Source organism: Anoplophora glabripennis, unplaced genomic scaffold (genome assembly GCF_000390285.2).
Source record: "Anoplophora glabripennis isolate ALB-LARVAE unplaced genomic scaffold, Agla_2.0 scaffold42, whole genome shotgun sequence".
Lineage (NCBI taxonomy): Eukaryota > Metazoa > Arthropoda > Insecta > Coleoptera > Cerambycidae > Anoplophora > Anoplophora glabripennis.
In genome coordinates, this window is record NW_019416219.1 from 1611621 (window position 1) to 1632917 (window position 21297).

Genomic DNA, 21297 nt, shown 5'->3' on the forward strand with positions numbered 1-21297 from the left:
TTAATTTTTTGACAATTTTCGATTTTATCAAAAATTTTTAGGGTTCAGAAAAATCTAAAAAAATTCCGGTAGGCAATAACGGCCTTGAGCAATCCAAAACTTCATTCAGTTCTTCTGTAGCTCGTTCTGGTTTTTGATATTTTCGTTTTTTTCCTTAACGGAAGCACTTGCACAAAAACAGACCGTCCCAGCGTGTTCGGCGAGCTCAGGTGCGTATGGTAATGGCTTACAATTAGATGAGTCGCATCTAGAGGTTAGTGCAGTCGATGCCGTCAGATCTAAGGAATGATGCTCCAACAATTTATTTATTTATTTATTTATGTATTCATTTATTTTCCTTTCATGACTATAAAATTATTGTATAGGAATGACCATAAAAAAACCTTAGGTCTAATACTTAAAACAAACAAAAAAAACATAAATTTAAAACACATTGCACACATTACACATTACCTTACATTAAAATGGGCATTTGTTGCTTAAATTGCCATAAAAGTAATAAAGTGAGTTTTTTATGTATGTAGGTAGATAAAAAAATAAAAAATCTCGTTTCAGAATAAATTTATTAATCTCAAAATTACATGTAAAAATTACTGGTTGCTCTATAATTAAATGTACTTTAAAATCTACTATAAAATAATACTTTAACATAATAGATGATTATGTTCCATCATTGATGAAATTTTATACTGATTTATTCTACTACTGCTAGTTCATCGCTGCTGCATTAGCAGCAGTTGTATTTCCTTCCTCAGGGTTCAGCTTGGGATCACTTAGTTCGATCATTGGAACTAAACAAATAATTGTATTAATAAAATTACAGTTTGGAGAAAAAATATTTTTGTCTCTGTTTTATTAAACTTCTGATTAGAATAATGACTACTAATGAACTACTAACACGTATCTAAAATTATATACTCGCATATACTTTTTGTAAAATTTTGAATCTGAAATAGCTTTAAGTTAATGAAAATTTTTTGAATCAGTCACCATTTGTCGAGATGTGATAACAATAACAGTAAAAACAATATTAGTTTATAAAGTTACAAACCGTCTTCCATTAGGCCCAATCTTGCATTGGGCTTCATACAGACGTAACCTGAATCTTCGGATAATTCTTTGGTCGCTATTTCATTTACATAAGGAGATGAGGGGGTCCCAAATGTAAGAGGTCTTAGCATAGCTAAATAATCGCTCTCACCATCTCCAAGACGTTGAGTGTTCATCACCAGGTATGGGTCGTTTAGGTCAATGTAGTGCTGAAAATCAAAAGTGGTGAGTGAGTGAATGAGTAGAAAAATTAGAAAGTAGTTTTTAAGTGTAAATTGTCAATAATTTTGCACGAAATAAGTATAAAGGTTCCATTAGTAGTAGTGTTGATGTTATCGATACTCTCTAGTTGTGCTATCTCAGTACTACTTGGAATAGCAATATAATTTTTTTATTACATCATATTTTACCCTGTTCATTTTATTATAATATGGAAACATTTCAAATACGACAAAATAATTCAACTTACTTTTCGCACTGTCTCTCCTAGTAAATTCCCCAACAATTTCGACAATTTTTCGAATGAAGGTCGATCTTCAGGCTTATGAGACCAACAAGCTGTTATTATTTTATACCTACGAGAAAATATAAGGAAAATAATATTTTGTAGTACAAACCATAACATTAGTTATGTTTAAATTAAAATATGTATTTTTCGTTAATATTCAGTTCACAGTCAAATTGTCAAAATTTCCTTCATGCGTTTTAAAGTCTCTTGGATAAAATGGAGAGAGATGGGCTAATTTAAGACGAAGGAAAAGACAAAGTGAAGCTAATTTTTATTGAATGGAATGTCTTACACCTCTTTGGATGCATATTGCGGCGATTCCATCCTATACCCATCCATCAATTTTCTAAAAAATATTTCATCTGCTTCCATGCCTGGATAGGGAGTTTTGGCCAATGAGAAGAATTCCCACAGGACTACACCAAATGACCAAACGTCAGATTGAGTTGAAAATATTCCGTCCGTTATCGATTCCACTGCCATCCACTTTACTGGTAAAGGACCCTACACAGAAGCAAGATTATTCACCCATTGTTTTTAAAAAATCCCAATTGCATTATCTAAACATTGCGTCTTTTAGAGTGGATAAAAACGTAACCTTTACATTGAAGCAAGTTATCCAGTTACACAAGGATACTTGTTTTCTTGACATGGATGAACGAATCTACATACAAAATCGTTTGTGCAGACAAAAAGTATGAAACCATTGATTGATAGTGAAAATATTAAATTACGTTATCTGAAATACAATTAATACTTTGTGAAATACATCTATAAAGGGTAGAGTATTGCTTCAGTTTTAACTAATATTGATTAAATAACTTAGGTAGGATTAAGCAATGAACTCACATCGCATTGTTTTTTGTAATTCATATTTTTGTACGTGCTTCTTGATAGACCGAAATCGCAGATTTTGACAACATTGTCATTGGTCAGAAGTATGTTCCTCGCTGCCAAGTCTCCATGAAGAACCTAGAAGAATTCAAATTTAAATAGCTTCCGATAATTGATCAGTACCAACGAATTACCTTTCTCGAAGCCAAATATCCCATGCCTCTGGCAACCTGAAAAGACCAAGTCAGGAGATCTTTTGTGCAAATTGTTTTGCCAGTGTCCTTGTTAAGAGTTATTCCATCTTCACCTGCATGAAAACGAACTAATTGATTTTGATTGAAGCAACTATTATTGTCGAAAATGTCTTGGTAGTTTTATTTGAAAGTCATATATAATTTCATTAAATCATATTTCTATGCCACATTTTAAAAATTTAGAATGCCTAATAATGATGATTTACTTTACATTTTCAATTATTCAGAGGAAATCTAGCTTCAGGATACAAGAAGAAAGACAAAAGATAATATTTAGATACTTACTTTGGTATATTTCAGCCATATTTGTTGTGGGACGTACATCAATATTAGGATTAGTTCGATAATCAGTTATATCACAAGAAGTTGGTACAACTGATTTCTTATTATCTTTGGATAATCTCATATCAATATATCCGAGTGAATTTAACTGGACGTTACTAAGGAAAACATATTATCAACCAACTACACATGTCTGTATGACTATGGATAAAAAAAATATATAAATGCAGATTCTTACCCTTCGTTATCAGAGTCTGAAGTCCAATTTAAACATTTCTGGCTAGTCACATAATTTATCCTACCAGATTTTGAATCTACTTGGTCTAAGTAATTTTCTCTATGCTTAAGAAGATAATTATGCAGGTTTCCAAATTGACAGAATTCGACGATTACCAATAATTCTCCTAAAAGTTTGTATTTGTTTGCCATTCCCTTTCGTATTTTTTTAAATGTGTATTTAATTGAATATTTTACTGATCTTCTGCAATGGCGCAGTTGTTTTTTGGGAAATAAACCAAAAATAACTTACTTTTAGCGACATTTTTCGTACAAGCTCCTAGCAAGTTGACGATATTTAAATGTTTTCCTAGATGGATCATTATTTTCAGTTCCGACGCTAGCGCCTTGATACAAGCATGGTCGGTATTCTTTTTAACCATTTTAACAGCCACGGTAGTTTCGTATTCTCTTTCCACAATATTTTTTGCCACAGCTTTCATCACTACACCAAAAGCACCCGATCCTAGTTGCTTATCTGTGAAAGTGAGCAATTTAGAGGATAAGGTTTATGAATTTATTAAAATATACAAGGTGAAACCTATGTTGGACATTTTTTGTAGGAATGTGTAGATCTGAAGAATAGAAGATATTTTTTTTAGAACTTCTTCCCAGAAGTCCAAAAATGAAAGAGCAATTAGAGATCCAGTCCCTTATTGAATTAAAAATAAATATATAAATAAATAATGAATATGCAGCAGCTCGACTGTAGAAATGTTATTGTTATTATTCATTTTTATTTCATGATTTCTCAGCAACATGGATTTGCCAAAGGCAGCATTAACTAACCTGCTTCATTTTCTAAAAGTTAGCAGTGATTAGAATCTGGTAGAAATAATTTATCTTGATTTTTGACAGAGTTCCGAATCGTAGTTTTTTTTATATAAACTGAAATACTGTGATATTTGAATATTTGACAGATAGATATATTAATGACAGAGTTGACACGGAATTCTCTGAAGGCCAGTAACGCCACAGGGTTCGGTTCTTGGCCCATTGTTGTCTATTATCTATGCCAGTGATATTCAACACTGCCTCGAATTCAATACAATTTTTCACCGACGACCCTTAAATATTTGCTGACCCTACAACTAATTAACGTTCAGAACAACATAGATCCTTTCTAGCGATGGTACTCAGAACCTTGAAAATGTTCCGGACCTCGCCCAGATCTAGGGATCTACACTTTTATTATGTCCACCACAAAACAGATCCGCTCTGGTCTATTAATAAAATGCAGAAATTTAAAATTCTCACCCAGCTTCAGATGTTCCCTTGGAAACTCCCATTTCTGATCATAAGGTAGAAGATCAGCCTGTTCATCGATACCAAGCTCAGGATTGATATTTTCCACAGCACCGTTTCGAAAATTAGTCAGGCCTAAAATTTCAAGTTCCCTTTGCTGTTGCTGTAAAATGTGAATAAAGTTAACAAGGAAATTTGAACTGATGAAAATGTAGATTTAATGAACTCTTGATTTGCCGTATTAGCCTGCTGTGGATAATTGAAATAATGAATTGGTGGATATACTATTGAAGTACGAAGTACGGTGAATATAGACAAAATATTGCGGTAGCAGAACCTATGTACGTAAATCGTTTTCCACTTCGTCATACTCTGAGTATTGGAAGATTTGTTAAACTCGGTCAACGAGCATCTGAGGCGGTGTAACCTCAAATGGCAAAATCCAGCACTTAACTATGATATGTTATGTGAGAATAGGATGGTCTTTCCCTCTAGACTCTATCGGTTCTCAATATGGTCGCATTTTTTTTAAGTAAAGTTAGTGTTTCAACTGACAGAATTGTTGTTTCCCACGTTTCACTGATGGATATAAAATAAGATTACCTTTTCTCTTTGGATTTTAAAGACGATAAATATTATGGTCCCAATGGATATCAAGCTAAGCAATATAATTATAGTTAAAAACCAACCATAGGCCGCTTGAGGAAGATCTAAAAATGAAATATTGATTAAGGAGCGAAGGAACTTTTTTAACTTTAAAAAATACTTTTAAATTTTACTGTTTGCTGCTTCGTGACACTGCCCAGTCTGTTCTTTGCCTCACATTTGTAAGTGCCCTCATCTTGTGCTGCAGTGTGCGCAAACGAGATTGTTTCCTTATCTTGAGAAATGTGGATCCGTTTTGTTTCTGATGTTTGAAAAGCAACACCATTCTTAAAGCAGAAAGCGTAAAATAATTCTACTAATACCGAACTGAGATTAATTTACCTTATACCACTTTATAGTAGGTTTTGGAATTCCAGAAACTTTACAAAATAACACTAGTCTGTCTGGTAAGTTGATTTCCCTTTTCTCTTGCAATGTTGTATTGATGATTTGGAGTGGCTCTGGACCTAAAATATGCAGGGTGGTACATAATACAATTTTGTGAATTAGGAATATCGTCGCTATAAAAAAACTCTTCAACTTCATTTAACCTATCAAGTGAAGTTTTTATTTTCAGTTTTTGGTTTGGTTGTGAATGGGAAGACGATGACATATTAAATTTAAGTTTGTGACAACATTAATTAGTAATAAATATTTCTTTGTTCAATTGCACTTACTTGTTACGTTGAAAGTCATCTTGTGCGACAGATATTTTCCACTCTTGTTAGTAATCCTGCAACTGTACACTCCGCTATCAGAAATACTTGGATGTTGCAGTTCCAACTCAAGTTTGTTGGAATATTTCGTACTACTCTTAGTAAGCCTGATTTCTGAAGTTAATACAAATATTGTTTCATATTCAAATCACCACAGTTTTTCGGGTTGTTATACTGTGACCTATCTATCTGGTCGTCCCCAGACCCGCCCCTGTTGTTCTTAGACTAGTCTTTACGGAGACCCCCAAACTTTCGCCGTTCCTCACCGTCGGCATATCCAGTGACCATTGCAGATGCCTTATTGCATGAGTCCGAATCATAACAACCCGAAAGACCATGAAACTATAAATATCAGCGCGTGGTGCAGAAGCCTTAATTTAACTAATTTATTTACATCCATGATAATCTACTACGTAAACGGAAAATCGAAATAGTATATTACGTAATAAGTGCTGTAAAAAGCATTTTACGCACGAATGGAAAAGTTACGCACGACACCGAGTAGCGGCGACTGCGTAATTCTATGAGTGCGTAATTGCATTACACCACGTATTACGTACTATACTTTACCTACAACCACTACTGTAAATACTTAAAAACACACCGTCTGCGATCAATGTAAGATTCCTATTTTACGTACGGTAAAAAAATCGCACAGCTTGGTAAAAAAATCGTACAGTTTTCCTAGCAACGGTCAATACAAACAGTATTGTATTGACNACAAAACTTCCAGGAAGGGTTTTATTAACAATAAACAAAACAAACAAACAAAATAAAAACACAACGGCTCGACGACATTATTAATTAATTGATTCAATCGCGACAGCGTACCGAGATTCAGGGAATGCGCGCTCTATACAAAATTTAGAAAAACTATCAAAATTAATTAATTAGCCCGAGACTTTAAAGTTAATAATTAGTCTGCTCAATGTGAAACTTAAGAACGAACTGACTTTTTCGAGATCCTTCCTGAATTCCACAATTCGCTCTGACCACGCCCATTTCTTGGGTCCAGAAGTTTCGGTTCTTATCTTATTGGCGGGGACCTGAATATCGGGATGCTTTAATAATTATCTAATTGACTGGATTTACATTTATAACAATAATTATTATATGACTTCTAGTGACCCTAGCCTTCCCCTATGACTCCGCGTAGCAATTACGGGACGGATTAGTCGATCTCATTTAATCTACTCTTATAGCTAGGAAAAATCCGTCAAAAAAACCCAGCTGCTTAAGTATACTCGCTTTTCGAATTACTATCAATTTTACAATATAATTTTATTCTAATTTGAAATCTCCACGCTCTTCTTGTGGTTTCGCGCGTTACTAAATATCGATTTTTTTCTCATACTAGACGCTTAACACATGGCCCCGACAGTTTAAGTAAACTCGTTAAAAAATATAGGCAAACTTCTCCGAAGGACGATCTTGGCGACCTACTTGAAACCCATTAACCCTCCGAAAATTTGTGACGACTGAAATATCTTACTTTCCGTTCCGGGAACTAATAAATAAATGACTGCGCGTCCCGCCTTTTGTTACAAAGTATATTTACCGTCATTATTAACCAATAGTTTGTCATTAAACAACCAGTTAATATCAGAGTACATTTGATTTGAAGCACCACATGTTACCGCAGCTTTGTCTCCTTCAGCAATGGTTACCACTTTATCTTCCTCATTTATATCCACATCGCTGTCCAAAGTAAAGACATCAAAACCATTTTTAATATCTGAAAATGCAAGGATAGTATATTCTGTAACTAGGTTAGAATGAAAAAATTCGATACGAGTGGAAGATTCCGAACGCTAGCTTTAGTGAGCGTGAGGAAGTACATAAGGTTGAAAATCGATCTAGTAAAAATATTGAGAAATAATACATAAATAATTAAAATATGTTATTGGCCAAATGAACATCAGCTCAACATTTTGTTTCCATCGCCTACTGACCTCAAAGTTTTAAATCCGTGACACTGCTATGCAAACCGAAACATACAGACCTGCAAATAATGCCATTTTTCTCAAGACTGTCTTTCTGTAGGCGATTTTCTCAAGAGACAATAGTTTTTTAAATAAAGCGATCTTTTTAATGTTGCTGCTCGTTTAAAAAAGTACGACCAGTGTAAAAGTTTTGACCGTTACAAGGGAGAGGTAACCAGAGAAAACTGTCACCCAGTATATCGATTTGACTAAAGTTTTAAGAAATAATACTCTATAATAGTCCAAATAAATATACCAAATTTTAATGCGATCGGTTATGAAGTTATTAATTAAATTACTTTTATTTTTGACAACTTTGAAGGCCTGTAACTCAAAAACCAACTTTTTTTTCGTAGATCGTATTTATTTACCGTCGTGAATATGCAGTCTAACGTTGTCGGTGAAATTTGCGGACACCCTGTACATGCACCTTACAAAATAATGGATGCAAAAAAACTCACCTGATACGTAAATTGTTTTTGTAACAGATGAGATTCCCCTGTAATTTTTTGCTAAACATTTCAACTGTCCGTTTTCGGTTACGTTGATGGCTACTTCAGATACGAATTCAAATTTGTTAATTTTAGATACCGTACCATTTACCTATAAGCCCAAATTTTAGTATCTTTTTCGACAATGCATGCAATGTTAAATCATTCATCATATTCAAAAATATCTACTTTCTTAATAACTTTGTTTGACAGATCAATGAGAAAATGTGTAATTACCGGTACATAATCGCAGGCAGTAGATTGACAAAATTTTAAGTACCACTGGAACTGCGGTTCTGGATTAGCATAAGCGTAGCATTGCATTGTGCTGCTACTATTGAGTAAATAGAAGAGCTTTACATTTAAAGACATTTTTGGTTTATCTGGAACAAACATTATTTATCATAGTTAGCTTAGTAAAAAAACTAAAATATTTTATCTGCCCCCATTGTAATAAATAGACTATTAATACATTGTTCTTAAGGAGGTAAGTGGATTTTACCGTAGAAGTAGAAGTTGCGATGGACAACAGGAGGTGAGTGAGGTAACTTACCTCCCTAGGGAAAAAAACGATTTCGAGTTATAAATGCATATTTATTAACAAATAAGTGTCTTTTGATTGCTAATACATCAACTTCTGTATTAGCCAGTAATGTTGCCGATGTCCTTCGGAATGAATGGCCTGTATATGTTTCAGGATGTTCTAGTTTCAAAAACTGTGCAGCCTTATTAGGGATCATAGAAAGGGTATTCCTGTCGACTGGTTGGCTGTAAAATCTACCTGCTTGATAGCGCATAAAAAAACATGAAATTTCAGTTTCAATTTTCAATCTAATCTTGATATATTTCTTGAGAATTTCTAGGTGGGAAACAGAACCAAGACGAGAAGTAATTGTAAACGTCCATGACATACCATTTTAAGAATCTGGAATTGTAACTACAATATGTCATCGAAATTTTTGAAATTGACGTCCAAAGTAAATTTGCATAACTCATCAGAACGGCATGCTCCGTCACTACCTTCATTAGCAAATATGTGTTATCGGGTGCCTGAACGAGAAAATCGTTGACTCTTGTAAAAGCGTTTGATTTTTTAGGTGTATAGCCGTTGTTCTCACGTTTCAAAAATTCTCTCAGCTTGGGGTATTTTGATATATCCACGTTCTCCTCTGTGAAAATAGTTACTTAATCATTGAGCATTCACTCCACAAACTCGCCGGTGACTTTAAAGTTCTTGACTTCTCCACGAAATATGCTAGCAGTGGCATTTCAGAAACACCAGTATTTTTGTTCTGGCACCATTCTTTGAAATTTCTATATACTCGTTCATAGCGCACTTTCGACTTCTCGGGCAATAAAATTCGCAGGCAGTATTTGCTGCACTTTCTATTTGAAAATCACTCATTTAGAAATAATAATCAAAACCAGCAAAATTGCAACTTTTGTGTAGCTTTATTTATACCTTAGAAACAACAAAATCCAAACAATCAAGGCGCTTTTGTAATATTTCGAATAATGTCATAATGAATTGATTATGAAATGTCAAAAAATAAAACCTAGTCTTTATTTCATGAACCATAAAGTGGGAGCAGATAAAATGTTATACACCACGCAGCTGTTAAGTATAATTTACCTGTCTCGGACTCTATTGCCAGCCCTCGCTCCGCTCGGGCGCAAAATCGTCATCGACTGGTAAATAATACTTACCTTCTTTTATTATGGAGTAAATAACTATTAGGTCTATTACTACTTATATGTTACATTTAGTTTTTATGTCGCAAAGTTGTTAGTTAACGTTTTTCCTTCATCTTGGTCTAGATCCTAACCACCTATTTTAGGTTGGACCCCTATGTAAGGTAAAATATTTGATGGTTGGTTAGTTTTGATTATATCAATTTTAAAACAACATCAAAATACATAGAAATTCGTTAATTAGCTTTCAAATTAAAATAAAAAGAATACCATTTCCACTTACCTGTAACATTTAGATAAAAAATCCTATTTTCACTATCTCTACTAACGACCAACAAAGTGAAATTACCGGTATCAGTAATGGTAAGGTTTTTGATTTTCAAAATAGCTCTACTCGCAGAAGAATTGTACCAGGCTTCATATTTGCTACCGTATTCCATTGGTATTGATTCGTTTCTGTTGTTAAACCTAACAAAGTAAATTTTAATGTTAAATATGTAGGTTACAAATTTGATTGATAATATTGTGGGAAACAACCAATTTGCGAGCTACATACTTCGTCCAGCATTGATTTACTTCCCCAGTATCTAGGAATAGTAGTAGTTATAATCACAAGATTATAAGAATATAGTACCTCGATAATACTTCTTCTATGACCCGTACCTTAGACATCACTTTAATAAAGCTAAAGGAAAAATATACAGTGTATATCAGCCAAACATTAAAAAAAGAAAATTATTTGATTCCAGAAATTCGCTACAACACACTCAAAAACTAATAAGTAATATTGTTTATTTATTGAAAAGCAAAAAAAACATTAATGTCAATGTAGGAGATGTTCAAAATGCTCGCCACGTCTTGGCAACATTCTAATTTTAAATAGAAATTTCTTCTAACATTTCTCAACATCTCAGGTGTGAGCAATCTAATCGCAAGTGTTACTCATCTTCTTAAGTCAGCGAAGTCGAAGGGTTTAGTTTTGTATACAATACTTTTGACATATCCCCATAAGAAGAAGTATAACGGTGTCAGATCAGGGGATCGTGCTGGCCATTCCATCGATCCTCGCCTCCTTATCCACCGATTTGGAAATATTCGGTTGAGGTACTGCCGTACATTGATTTGGTAATGGGAAATAAGTATTGAGTGTGTTGCAGCGAATTTCTGTAATCAAATAATTTTCTTTTTTTTTAATGTTAATTTTTAATAAATCTGAAAACACTTAACATTTCCGAAACAATTGAAGATAGGACATTGTACATGAAATTTGTCTAGAATTTTCTGAAGAATTCAAAAATTGAATAAAATATAAGGTGTTGCATTTTAGATAAGAAAGTTGGTTTTGATCATTATTACATGACACACCTTGTATAAAAAGTTTCTGTTGAAAAAAATGCGCAACTAAAAATACCAATCGACGTGTCCGAGTGTTTTTTCGAACACGCCCCATTTATTTGTTACTGAAATTATCCCATTTGGCTAATGCACACTGTAGGTATATCTAATAATAGTAAAAAAACACAAAGAAAAAATCTACGACTAGGCGGAACTTCAATAAGTGGAAACCGACTGGAGAACTTACAGAAATGGAAACTCTAAATTGTCTCTGTATATTTTCCTAGTTCATCTCTAACAGAAGAAAGTGAAGAGGTGTTAGGCACAAAGGTATTGACAGAATTGAAAAAGCAGACGGATTGACAAGAAATATTAAGCTGGCAGCGGTTGGCATTCGTTACAATAGTATCAGGTTATAGGAGATTTGTGCGAGATATTGTGAATAATGGGGTTCAAAATCAAAACAAATTCAAGCGAAGAAAATGTAGATACATACCATTTAACGATGGGTTTTGGATGACCCCTAACTGTTAAGTTCCACTGAACTGGAGGTTCTCCCGCAGATGTCAATGTAGAGTTTGCAGTGCCATTTTCTGTTTCCACAGTAAGAAAATGTTCATTCGTATCTAAAAATGAAGATAACTTTAATCAAATTCATTATGACAAAATACTGTTCTTACCAAAGACTTTGATGTCTACTTTAGAGTAAGAAATGTGTTGTTGATTATCGGTAATATTACAGAAATATGTTCCACTGTCTGATTTTACAATGTTATATATTACTAAAGTTCCCACTGATAATTCTCCCTGTCTCACTACTTTTATGACATGCGTTCGGAATGCCTAAAGAACAAACAGTATTCAATAAGCTGCAACAGATATGAGGAAAAATTTTAAAATAGGTGTAGCAAAATCTAATAGCAGACAGAACTTGTTAAAATGGTAAACAAATTTCATTAATGTTTGTCGATATGTACGTTCCTCGTAAATATTAACTATAAATTTTATAGGGTGTCCCAGAAAGACTGGGACACCGCTAGAAGCAAAATTAGGTAATTATTAATTAATATGGATGAGGTATTACATGTAAACTAGATATTGTGGGTGTAATTTAATGCTGATTAAGTATTGCTACATAGTTACTTCACATAAATAACTTTTCCTTTGTAATATACATAAATAGTTCTAATTTAAAATACTGTGAATACGGGGTGTTAGAAATTTAACTGCCTTAATTTTAACAGACGATAGAATACATTAAAATAAACAAAAGAACCTTATGACATGGGTCCTAAACTCAACCATTTCTGAGAAAAAAATTATCAAAATCTCCAAGTTGATGTACAAAAGTTCGATTAATTAGGGAATATTGACATAACTGCGTACATAGGATACCATAAAATACAATGGTTATCACTTTTTTGAACTACTTTACGCTTAATTCTAAAAACTAATTAGCGTTGTAATAAATTTAAAATTCGATAAAATTCATATCGAACAATGTGTGCTTAACACGAGGTACGAAGCAGTCCAACAACCAGCAATACGTAATTCAGTTGGTATCTGGAATTGGCCCGTGTCTGAATGTTTTTTGCGTACTACTATTTCCTTTTCTTGCTTGTTTTCCAGCGTATGCGCGAAAATTACTGAATTTTACTTTTTGGTAAGTACCTAAATTATTTTTAATACGTATGATTATTTGGACGACGTGAATTTTTGGGAATTTTAATTACATATTTTTCAAATTCATAATTTGATTAAAAGTTCCTGTTTCAAGAGATTCATAATTACTAAAATTCGAGCTAAAATTTAAGCACAACACTATCTTCGTACTACAAAATCGATACATTTTATTTTATTTATTTAAAAACTGGAAAACTATTGTCTTGAAACTTAAGAAATGTTTCACAATACTAGTTAGATATTTGTTATTCCGAAGGACAAGTTTGCCACGTACACACGTGGTGTGCATCAGCTGTGTAACATTAGGTTAAGCACTGTTGTCACGTTGTGATGAAACTCCCCAGTAACTCGCTGTATTTTGAAAACTTTTAAGCTTACGTCCCAGTAATATAGAACTTTTTTGTCCATTTATGATTCATCTTTGTCATACTAAAGTAATAGCAGTCAAACTTCTAACACCCTGTATATTGGGTGTCCCAAAATTCACGCAAGATTTGAATTTTGCGCCATTTGTGCGGTTGACAACGAAAAAAAAGACAACGTGATAGCTAACAATTCAAGGTTATTAAAAATTAACAACGCGTTTTCATTGTTGAGCAATATTTTAAAAATAATGAAGGTTTGGCCACTGAAGTTTGCAATTTTCTCACAAAATATGGTCGGAATAGTTATTTAACTTCATCAACTATGAAGAGACTAGATCGATTAGTGATTTTAGAGACTTTGGCCATCTTTTAATAAATTGTTCAACATAAAACATCGAAGCAATTCGTGAGAGTGTTGCTGAGATTCCAGGAACAATTAGATACCGTGGTCAAGAATTGGACATTTCGACAAGCTCTCTATAGCGTATTCTCACAAAACATATGCATTTTCATGCTTACAAAGTTCAATTGACTCAAGAACTGAAGAGGGATTATGGAAGAAGTGGCTGCTGATTTTCATCTTGATGGTTTCGTTAATCGACAAAATTGTCGCACTTCGGGTGAATGATGAGAAACAAATGCGTACGCAATGTGCTAGTGTTTGGTGCGGATTCTTCTTCGAAAATGCGGCTTATAAGGCAACATGTAGTTCCAACAAGACATACAGCCCGAGAAACGATACTATTACATGGGTCATTTCCTGGTCGTGTAATTTCCCGTTATGGTGTTCAGAATTGACCGCCCAGATCAGGAGATTTAAAGCCGTTGGACGAAACCATGGATGCCATTTACTCGTTATGCTATTTCATACGTAACCTTATACTGTGTACTCTGAATCAATAAAATAATTTGCAATTTTGAATTGAAAACGTGTGTCTTCTATAAAAATTACTTCTTACATGAATTTTGGGATACCATTTAATTACATCTACCTGGCTTGGTGTTCCCCAGTGAAAATGTACATCATTTTTCGCTGATATGGTACATTCTAGAGTTAATTCTCCTCCAACATCTGTGTGACCTTCGTTCAAGTCTTTCAGATGTGGTGCTGGTAAGCGACTGATAGATGCTGGAAAATAATTTTATAGGCTTATTAATTTACTGTTTTTATATATATTTTTTTTTATATCAGATGGTTGTAAAAGGTTGAACTAGAAAACTGGATTAACAATAACGTAAAGTGGTATGGAATTTCGAATTACTACTTTTTTATTTGAACCGTGCAAATCTAGTTTAGTGAAATACAAACAGTTAAAATATTGAAATTTATATTGAAGTTGCTATAACTCAGTACATACATACTGGTAGGTAAACTAGATTATTAAAGAGATTAAAAACAGTATCTAAAGGAAATAAAACAACTGTCACGCTTATCTATTCTGGATTGGATTTTTGAGAGCAAAATCTACAAAGTTTTACATCAAATTGAGGTGTGCTGTAGTGTTTTCAGGGCAATGGAAAACAATTATGTCAATACTTTTTCACTTACTTTCTATGGTCACTAGAACTGGAAAGTATTCCAATTTGAGTTCCTTCAAAAACCCACAGTAAAACGATTGTTTGCCAGGAGTTTTTGTATCCCTTGTGAAAAATCCATACTTAGGATCATAATCGTAAAGAGTTTCATCTGGGACCGTCTTCTGCAGTAAGGCCACCTTTTAAATTGGTAGAAGAATTAGAGTGATTTCCAGATTTTACCAACAAGTAGCGGTAAAAAATATGCATATGAATTTGAGTAAAATTATAAAAGTATTAAATTTAAATAAATAAAAAAATATACAGGGTGTCCCGTAAAGTATGTTACAAACTTTGGGTGGTGATAGTACATAAAAAAATATGACTAAAAACTCTAATAAACATAACCTCTTAAACGCACCATTTTGAAGTTACAGACCTTCAAAGGTGCAACTATAAAAGTAGTTTTTATGACGTAACTCTTTGTTGGAAAAAGAAAACTTAATGAAATTTTTAGGGGCTAATCAGCTTTAGGAAGCCAATAAATAATGTGGATATTAATAAAATTGAGAATGCGGAAGGGTGTTTTTTTATCACCCTGTATCCTATTTTTTGCCAAAAAAAATTTTAGATACAGCAAATATCATAAGATTTTTAGAAAGACCATTGAATTTAGAAATTTTTTTGTCTCTTGCATTTTTTATGTAAAATTATTAGTTTTCTAATAAATTTACAAAATGCAAAGGGAGTTTACTCACCGCTAGGTGTTAAATTTGACGTATTCAAAAAGTAGGCGCCTGTCACTTTTAACATAGTTGACATTTGTTACCATATTTTAATCATGTCTGTTGACGAATTATTAATTTGTGAGTACAATGGCGGATAACAATCGTTTTACTAATCAAGAATATGCCGAAATGCATTTTATTTATGGATTATGTAATGGAAATGCAACAGCTGCTCGAAGAACATACATAGAACGTTATCCGCAGAGACGTCAGCCGTCTACACAATTATTTACTCGGATTCACAGACGGATTATTGAAACTGGTAGTGTGGTACCCCGTTACATACATTGTGGTAGAATTGCTAGAAGACTACCCGCGCAAGATGAACAAATTTTGAGATCTTTTGAACAAAATCCGGGAGAAAGTGTGCGAAGGGCAGCTAATCAGTTACAGCTTTCCAGAATGTCAGTTTGGCGTGTTTTGAAGGAAAACGGCCTTTATGCCTACCATCTCCAAAAAGTGCAACATTTAATGCCTGAAGATCTTCCCCGACGCCTAGAATTCTGCCGAATAATACTTAACCATCACCAACATAATGTGGAATTTATTAGCTCCATTTTATTTACCGATGAAGCCACCTTTACACGAGATGGTTTACTGAACTTGCACAATGCACATGCATGGTCAGACGAAAATCCTCATGCTACCATTGATAGTCATCACCAACACCGATTCTCAGTCAACGTATGGGCTGGAATAATAGGTGACTATTTGCTCGGGCCTTTCTTTCTACCTCAAAGGCTTGATGCAGTAGAATATTTAAACTTCCTAGAAAACCATCTCCCTGAGTTAATGGAAAATGTTCCTTTAAATTTGAGACAATACATGTGGTACCTCCATGACGGGGCACCTGCGCATTTCAGTGTTCATGTTAGAGAGTATCTACATATGCGGTTTCCTAATCGATGGATTGGAAGAGGATATAATGCACCAATAGCCTGGCCACCGCGATCACCGGACTTGAATCCTGTCGATTTTTATCTTTGGGGACACGCGAAATCTCAAGTTTATGCAACCCCTGTTGATACAGAAGATCAACTTAGACTGCGAATTGTAGAAACCTTTAATTTAATAAGAAATAGTCTATTCATATTCCAAAGAGTCAGATTTAACTTTATAAAGAGACTGACAGCATGTATCGATGCAGAAGGAGGTCAATTTCAACATTTATTATAATAACATATTTTGTTTTAGTTCTGTTTTGGTTACTTAATTAAAAAAATTATTTTGGAAATTGATTGTATTCTTAAAAATTCACTAGGCTTAAGAAATGTATGTAAATAATTCGGAAGCACTCATCTCTCTGCATTTTGTAAATTTACTAGAAAACTAAACATTTTACATAAAAAACACAAGAGACAAAAAAATTTCTAAATTTAATGGTCTTTCTAAAAATCTTATGATACTTGCTGTACCTTTGCAGAAAAATTTTTTTTAGCAAAAAATAGGATACAGGGTGATAAAAAAACACCCTTCTGCTTTCTCGATTTTATTCATATCCGCATTATTTATTGATTTCCTAAAGCTGATTAGCCCCTGAAAATTTCATTAAGTTTTCTTTTTCCAACAAAGAGTTACGTCATAAAAACTACTTTTATAGTTGCACCTTTGAAGGTCTGTAACTTCAAAATGGTGCGTTTAAGAGGTTATGTTTATTAGAGTTTTTAGTCATATTTTTTTATGTACTATCACCACCCAAAGTTTGTAACATACTTTACGGGACACCCTGTATACGAGTATATAAAAAATCCTGTCAAATGAGGTCTAACAATGTTTTTCTCCGATACCAAATGTCTAGGCATGTAAAAGAAAACTAACATTGAAGTTAACAATTACATAGCCCCACAAACAAAAATGGGTCCGAAAGACAAGACAATGGGATCTACAGGGTGTTCCTCCTAAGAGGGATTCTTCTGTAACTCTGCAACTGTAAAATTTTACAGTTACAGAGTTACAGAAGATAAAAGATAAAGTAAAGCCGTTTTTGTCTAAATAAAAACTAGATAAAATCGAATACGTTGTCAAACACGTGCTTAATATCCACTGAAATGAAATTTCAATGCAATCTTGTAATTAGTGACAAAAGGGACAGCTTTGTCGCTGGTGAAAAGTAATACCAACAAATTAAATATTTTCAAAATATACTGTGACTTACATTGTCCAGAAGGCTACTGTTAATGAGCCTAACTTGTACATCAGGCGATGTTGGTTTGCAAGGAATAACGGCTCCTTTATTTTGAGTCACAATAATCGGTTCTTTAAGTTTCCTCACTGCTAAATGTTCGAGATCTGAAAATGTATACCTAGTTCTAAATATATTTATTTATTATTTATTTTTTGATGAAGCAGAATAGTCATTTTAGTGAGTTGGTTTTATACAGGGCGTTTGACTGCCTTAACTTAAACAGACGATAGAATAAATTAAAATAACCAAAAAATCCTTATATGGCATGGGTTCTAAACTCAACCATTTCTGAAAAAAAATTTATCAAAATCCCCAACTTTATGTACAACAGTTCGATTAATTAAGGAATATTGACATAACTGCGTGCCTAGAATATCATAAAATACAATATTTATCACATTTTTGACCTTCTTTATGTTTAATTTTAAAAATCATTAGCGTTGTAATATATTTAAAATTCGATAAAATTCATATCGAGCAGTGTGACCACGGCGCGGAGATTGACACGAGATACTCAGCAACCAGCAATACGCAATTCAGTTGGTATCTGGACCTTGACCGTGTGGGAGTGTTTTTTGCGTACCACTATTTCCTTTTCCTAAAGTCTTTCTCCTTGTTTTTTTTTTAAATGTTTACCATACGTTCATGCATCGAAAATGGTGGTGGACATTTTGTTTTGTACTTGTGCGTTTAGAAATTACTGAATTTTACATCAGAGACAAAAGAAACAGAAAAATAAAGTTGTTTAATGTAGTATCTAATAATTTTCCGGGGAAATGATGATAACCTATTGTTCCGTATTAACATATACTTACCATGGACAAATAAATATGTACTTGAACTTTCTTCCTCCGTATCACCTTTATCTGCGTAATGGCAGTTGTAAAAACCAACAAAAGGGTAAGTCATGTTAATAATATGCAGTCTGCTGCCATAGCGATAACTGCTGTTCAGTGGTTTGTCAGATAGCGTAATCATTGTGGTCCATGACTGTTTGTCTTCCTTAAATGATTCATAACAAATTAATTTGCACATACATTTATTTATTTTCCTATTGTACTTAAAGTACCTACCTCAAAATAATATCAGGTTTTAGGTATATCCTAGCCTAAAAGTGTTGAAATCGATTGCTTTATGTCACGAGATAATATTTCTCCACAAAACTCGTTATGGCTTCTACATACAAGCACTCACCCTCTTCTCTAAAATCCATTTTAAGTCGTTCGAATATCTCTTTCCCTCTCTCTAGCGGCCCTTCATAAAGACCTTAAGAACCAGTGTTTATTTTTCTCTCTTTTTTTCTTTTTTCTTTTTTCTCTTTCTCTCTGAGGGCTTAGTCTTTACCTGATGCTTTTCAATTTTCAAATTAATTAGTTTCAACAACGATTTGGAAGAAATAAGTTATTTGAATGATTCAAAATGTACTTTGAAGAGGACTAGTAGTACTTTCAGATGCCATAACATTTTTTTTAGTAGAGAAAATTATCCCATGATATAATATAACCTCAGATACAACTGAGAATCTTGTTTTTTGAACGTTTAGGTTAGGATGTCTCGAAAAGATATATAATCTGGTTCCTGGTTTAAAATTTTGTCGGTGTATTGTATTAAGCCATGTTCTCAGATTCTTCATAAAAAAACATGATATCAAGAAAAATCATAATCAAAGAAATCATAGCAAGTTGTGTAGCGGTATCATCGCTATGGTACTTGGTGCTATAGATAGTAAGACAAGTATACAATTTTCCACAAAGCTGTCACATATCGTTTGTCATAATTTTTCATTTGTCTATTTTCATAAGGCATAGCCTGCCTCGTTATGGAAACAATAATCCTTATAACTACTCAGATATTTGGAATTAATAAACAAAATGAATCATTGCAGCTATCAAAAAAATTTCAAAATATAACAAGTACTTTTTTAAAGATAAGCTTGGTATAGTTTTACAATTTAATTTAGGCTTGGACTATGTCAATGTTATTTAGAGAACTAAACAAAGGAAGATGTTCTAGCAAAACTTCACTATTTTAGCAATAACTTATAAATGGTCTATGAAGCCATGGAAAAAACTATATCATTGCATTTAATTTTTAGTAAGCGAAGACAATTACAAAACTTTTCTAATTAGCGTCATCTATTTCCATATCATAAATATATATTTTATTAATAGTTCTTTAAAATAAGTCGTCGTTTCCTAAAATCGATTAAGGCATTTAGAAGTTATGACAATTCAAAAATTTCAATATGGCGTTCTTCATACTGGAGTTGCTATGATAATAACAAAAAAAAAAAAACAAAAATTGTGAGGGGTCTAACAGTGTATCTAAAAAGTGTATTTTCAACTTTCAACGAAATTTCGAAAAAAATACAAATACAAACTTGAAAATATTTTAAATCAATTTCTTTTGGCCTTTTACCCCATCATTGTAGCACGTCTAGTTTTCTATATTCAGCCGCTCCGTACCGTTAATGGATCACCCTGTATATATAAAAATAATAAAATAATAAATTAAATAATAATCGAAATCGTACCTCACAGTAAAATTTGACAGAATCTGAACACCCTAAACATCAATTAAGTAAATGTAGGTATAAACCTAGATTATTTGAAGTCAAATATTTCTTTTAAAATCTGTGAAAACTTTTTTTTACCTCCACCACAGGCGTAGTCCATTTTAAAGGCCTGTCTCCTTGACAAAGTATAGAATGGTTATCGTTTTTGCCAAGTACTGTCGTGTACGCTGATATAATTTCTGGTTTTTCATAGCTGGTAGCTGCAACAACAATTTTTATTAAATTTTTTAGAGATACAGAATAATTTCGACATGCAACAAGAATAAAAAATGTTGGAAGACATAGAGAGACTACAGTTTATCTGCTCAAAAACTGCCGTTTTGTAGTATAACTAATTTAATTATCTTAAAGTTAAGTTATATTGATGGGTATTATTTGTCTACTCTTTTCAGGGTGAGATTTTTCATTAAAATTTCGTTAAAACAACGCTTTTGGCTTAAGACAAAAACTAAAATTATGATACAATCTACATACAATATAATTCGCGATATCAAATTAATTAAACAAAAATTTTAGACAAATAAGTAATATACATTTTTAAGAATACTTACAAGGGCCTAGCGTATTAGCCGCTTCTAATATACAAATGCATACAAAAATAAAACTTAGTTTTTCCTTTAAATACATCACATATATTTTCGAGACAGTTGTGAGCACAGTTAATATATTACAATTAAACTATATTTTAGAAAATTATATGCATATGTTTAATGATATTGCGAAGGAAGTTAAACCGCATCAATTTAACGATTGCAACTTTTTATCTTCAATTCTTTTTACAATAGAATGTGAGTAATTTCCCTTTATTTGACTGCTATTTAAATCGATATTAAGTATGCAGGGTGTCCCTGAAAAGGATGGACAAACGCTTGACCA

At 33.0% G+C, this 21297-nt stretch overlaps 1 protein-coding gene across 2 annotated transcripts; it reads right to left on the reverse strand.

Annotated features, from left to right (window-relative positions):
- Positions 1–552: 552 nt before the first annotated feature.
- On the reverse strand, positions 553–21151 carry LOC108905431 (vascular endothelial growth factor receptor 1). Of its 2 annotated transcripts, XM_018708275.1 has the most exons (26): positions 20973–21151; positions 20500–20621; positions 18662–18848; positions 17817–17950; positions 14908–15073; positions 14351–14487; positions 11991–12153; positions 11807–11936; positions 10259–10443; positions 8521–8666; positions 8254–8395; positions 7369–7545; positions 5772–5924; positions 5437–5561; positions 5216–5381; positions 5053–5159; positions 4462–4612; positions 3458–3682; positions 3167–3332; positions 2932–3086; positions 2587–2699; positions 2408–2530; positions 1851–2062; positions 1520–1625; positions 1052–1259; positions 553–791 (listed from the first exon to the last, which is right to left on the reverse strand). In XM_018708275.1, the coding sequence occupies exons 1-26, from the start codon at positions 21046–21048 to the stop codon at positions 709–711; spliced, it is 3858 nt and encodes a 1285-aa protein (XP_018563791.1). In that variant the 5' UTR covers positions 21049–21151; the 3' UTR covers positions 553–708. The 2 variants fall into 2 exon arrangements, with proteins under 2 accessions (XP_018563791.1, XP_018563792.1); XM_018708276.2 differs by lacking the exons at positions 20500–20621; positions 20973–21151 and adding an exon at positions 18920–18956.
- Positions 21152–21297: the final 146 nt, after the last annotated feature.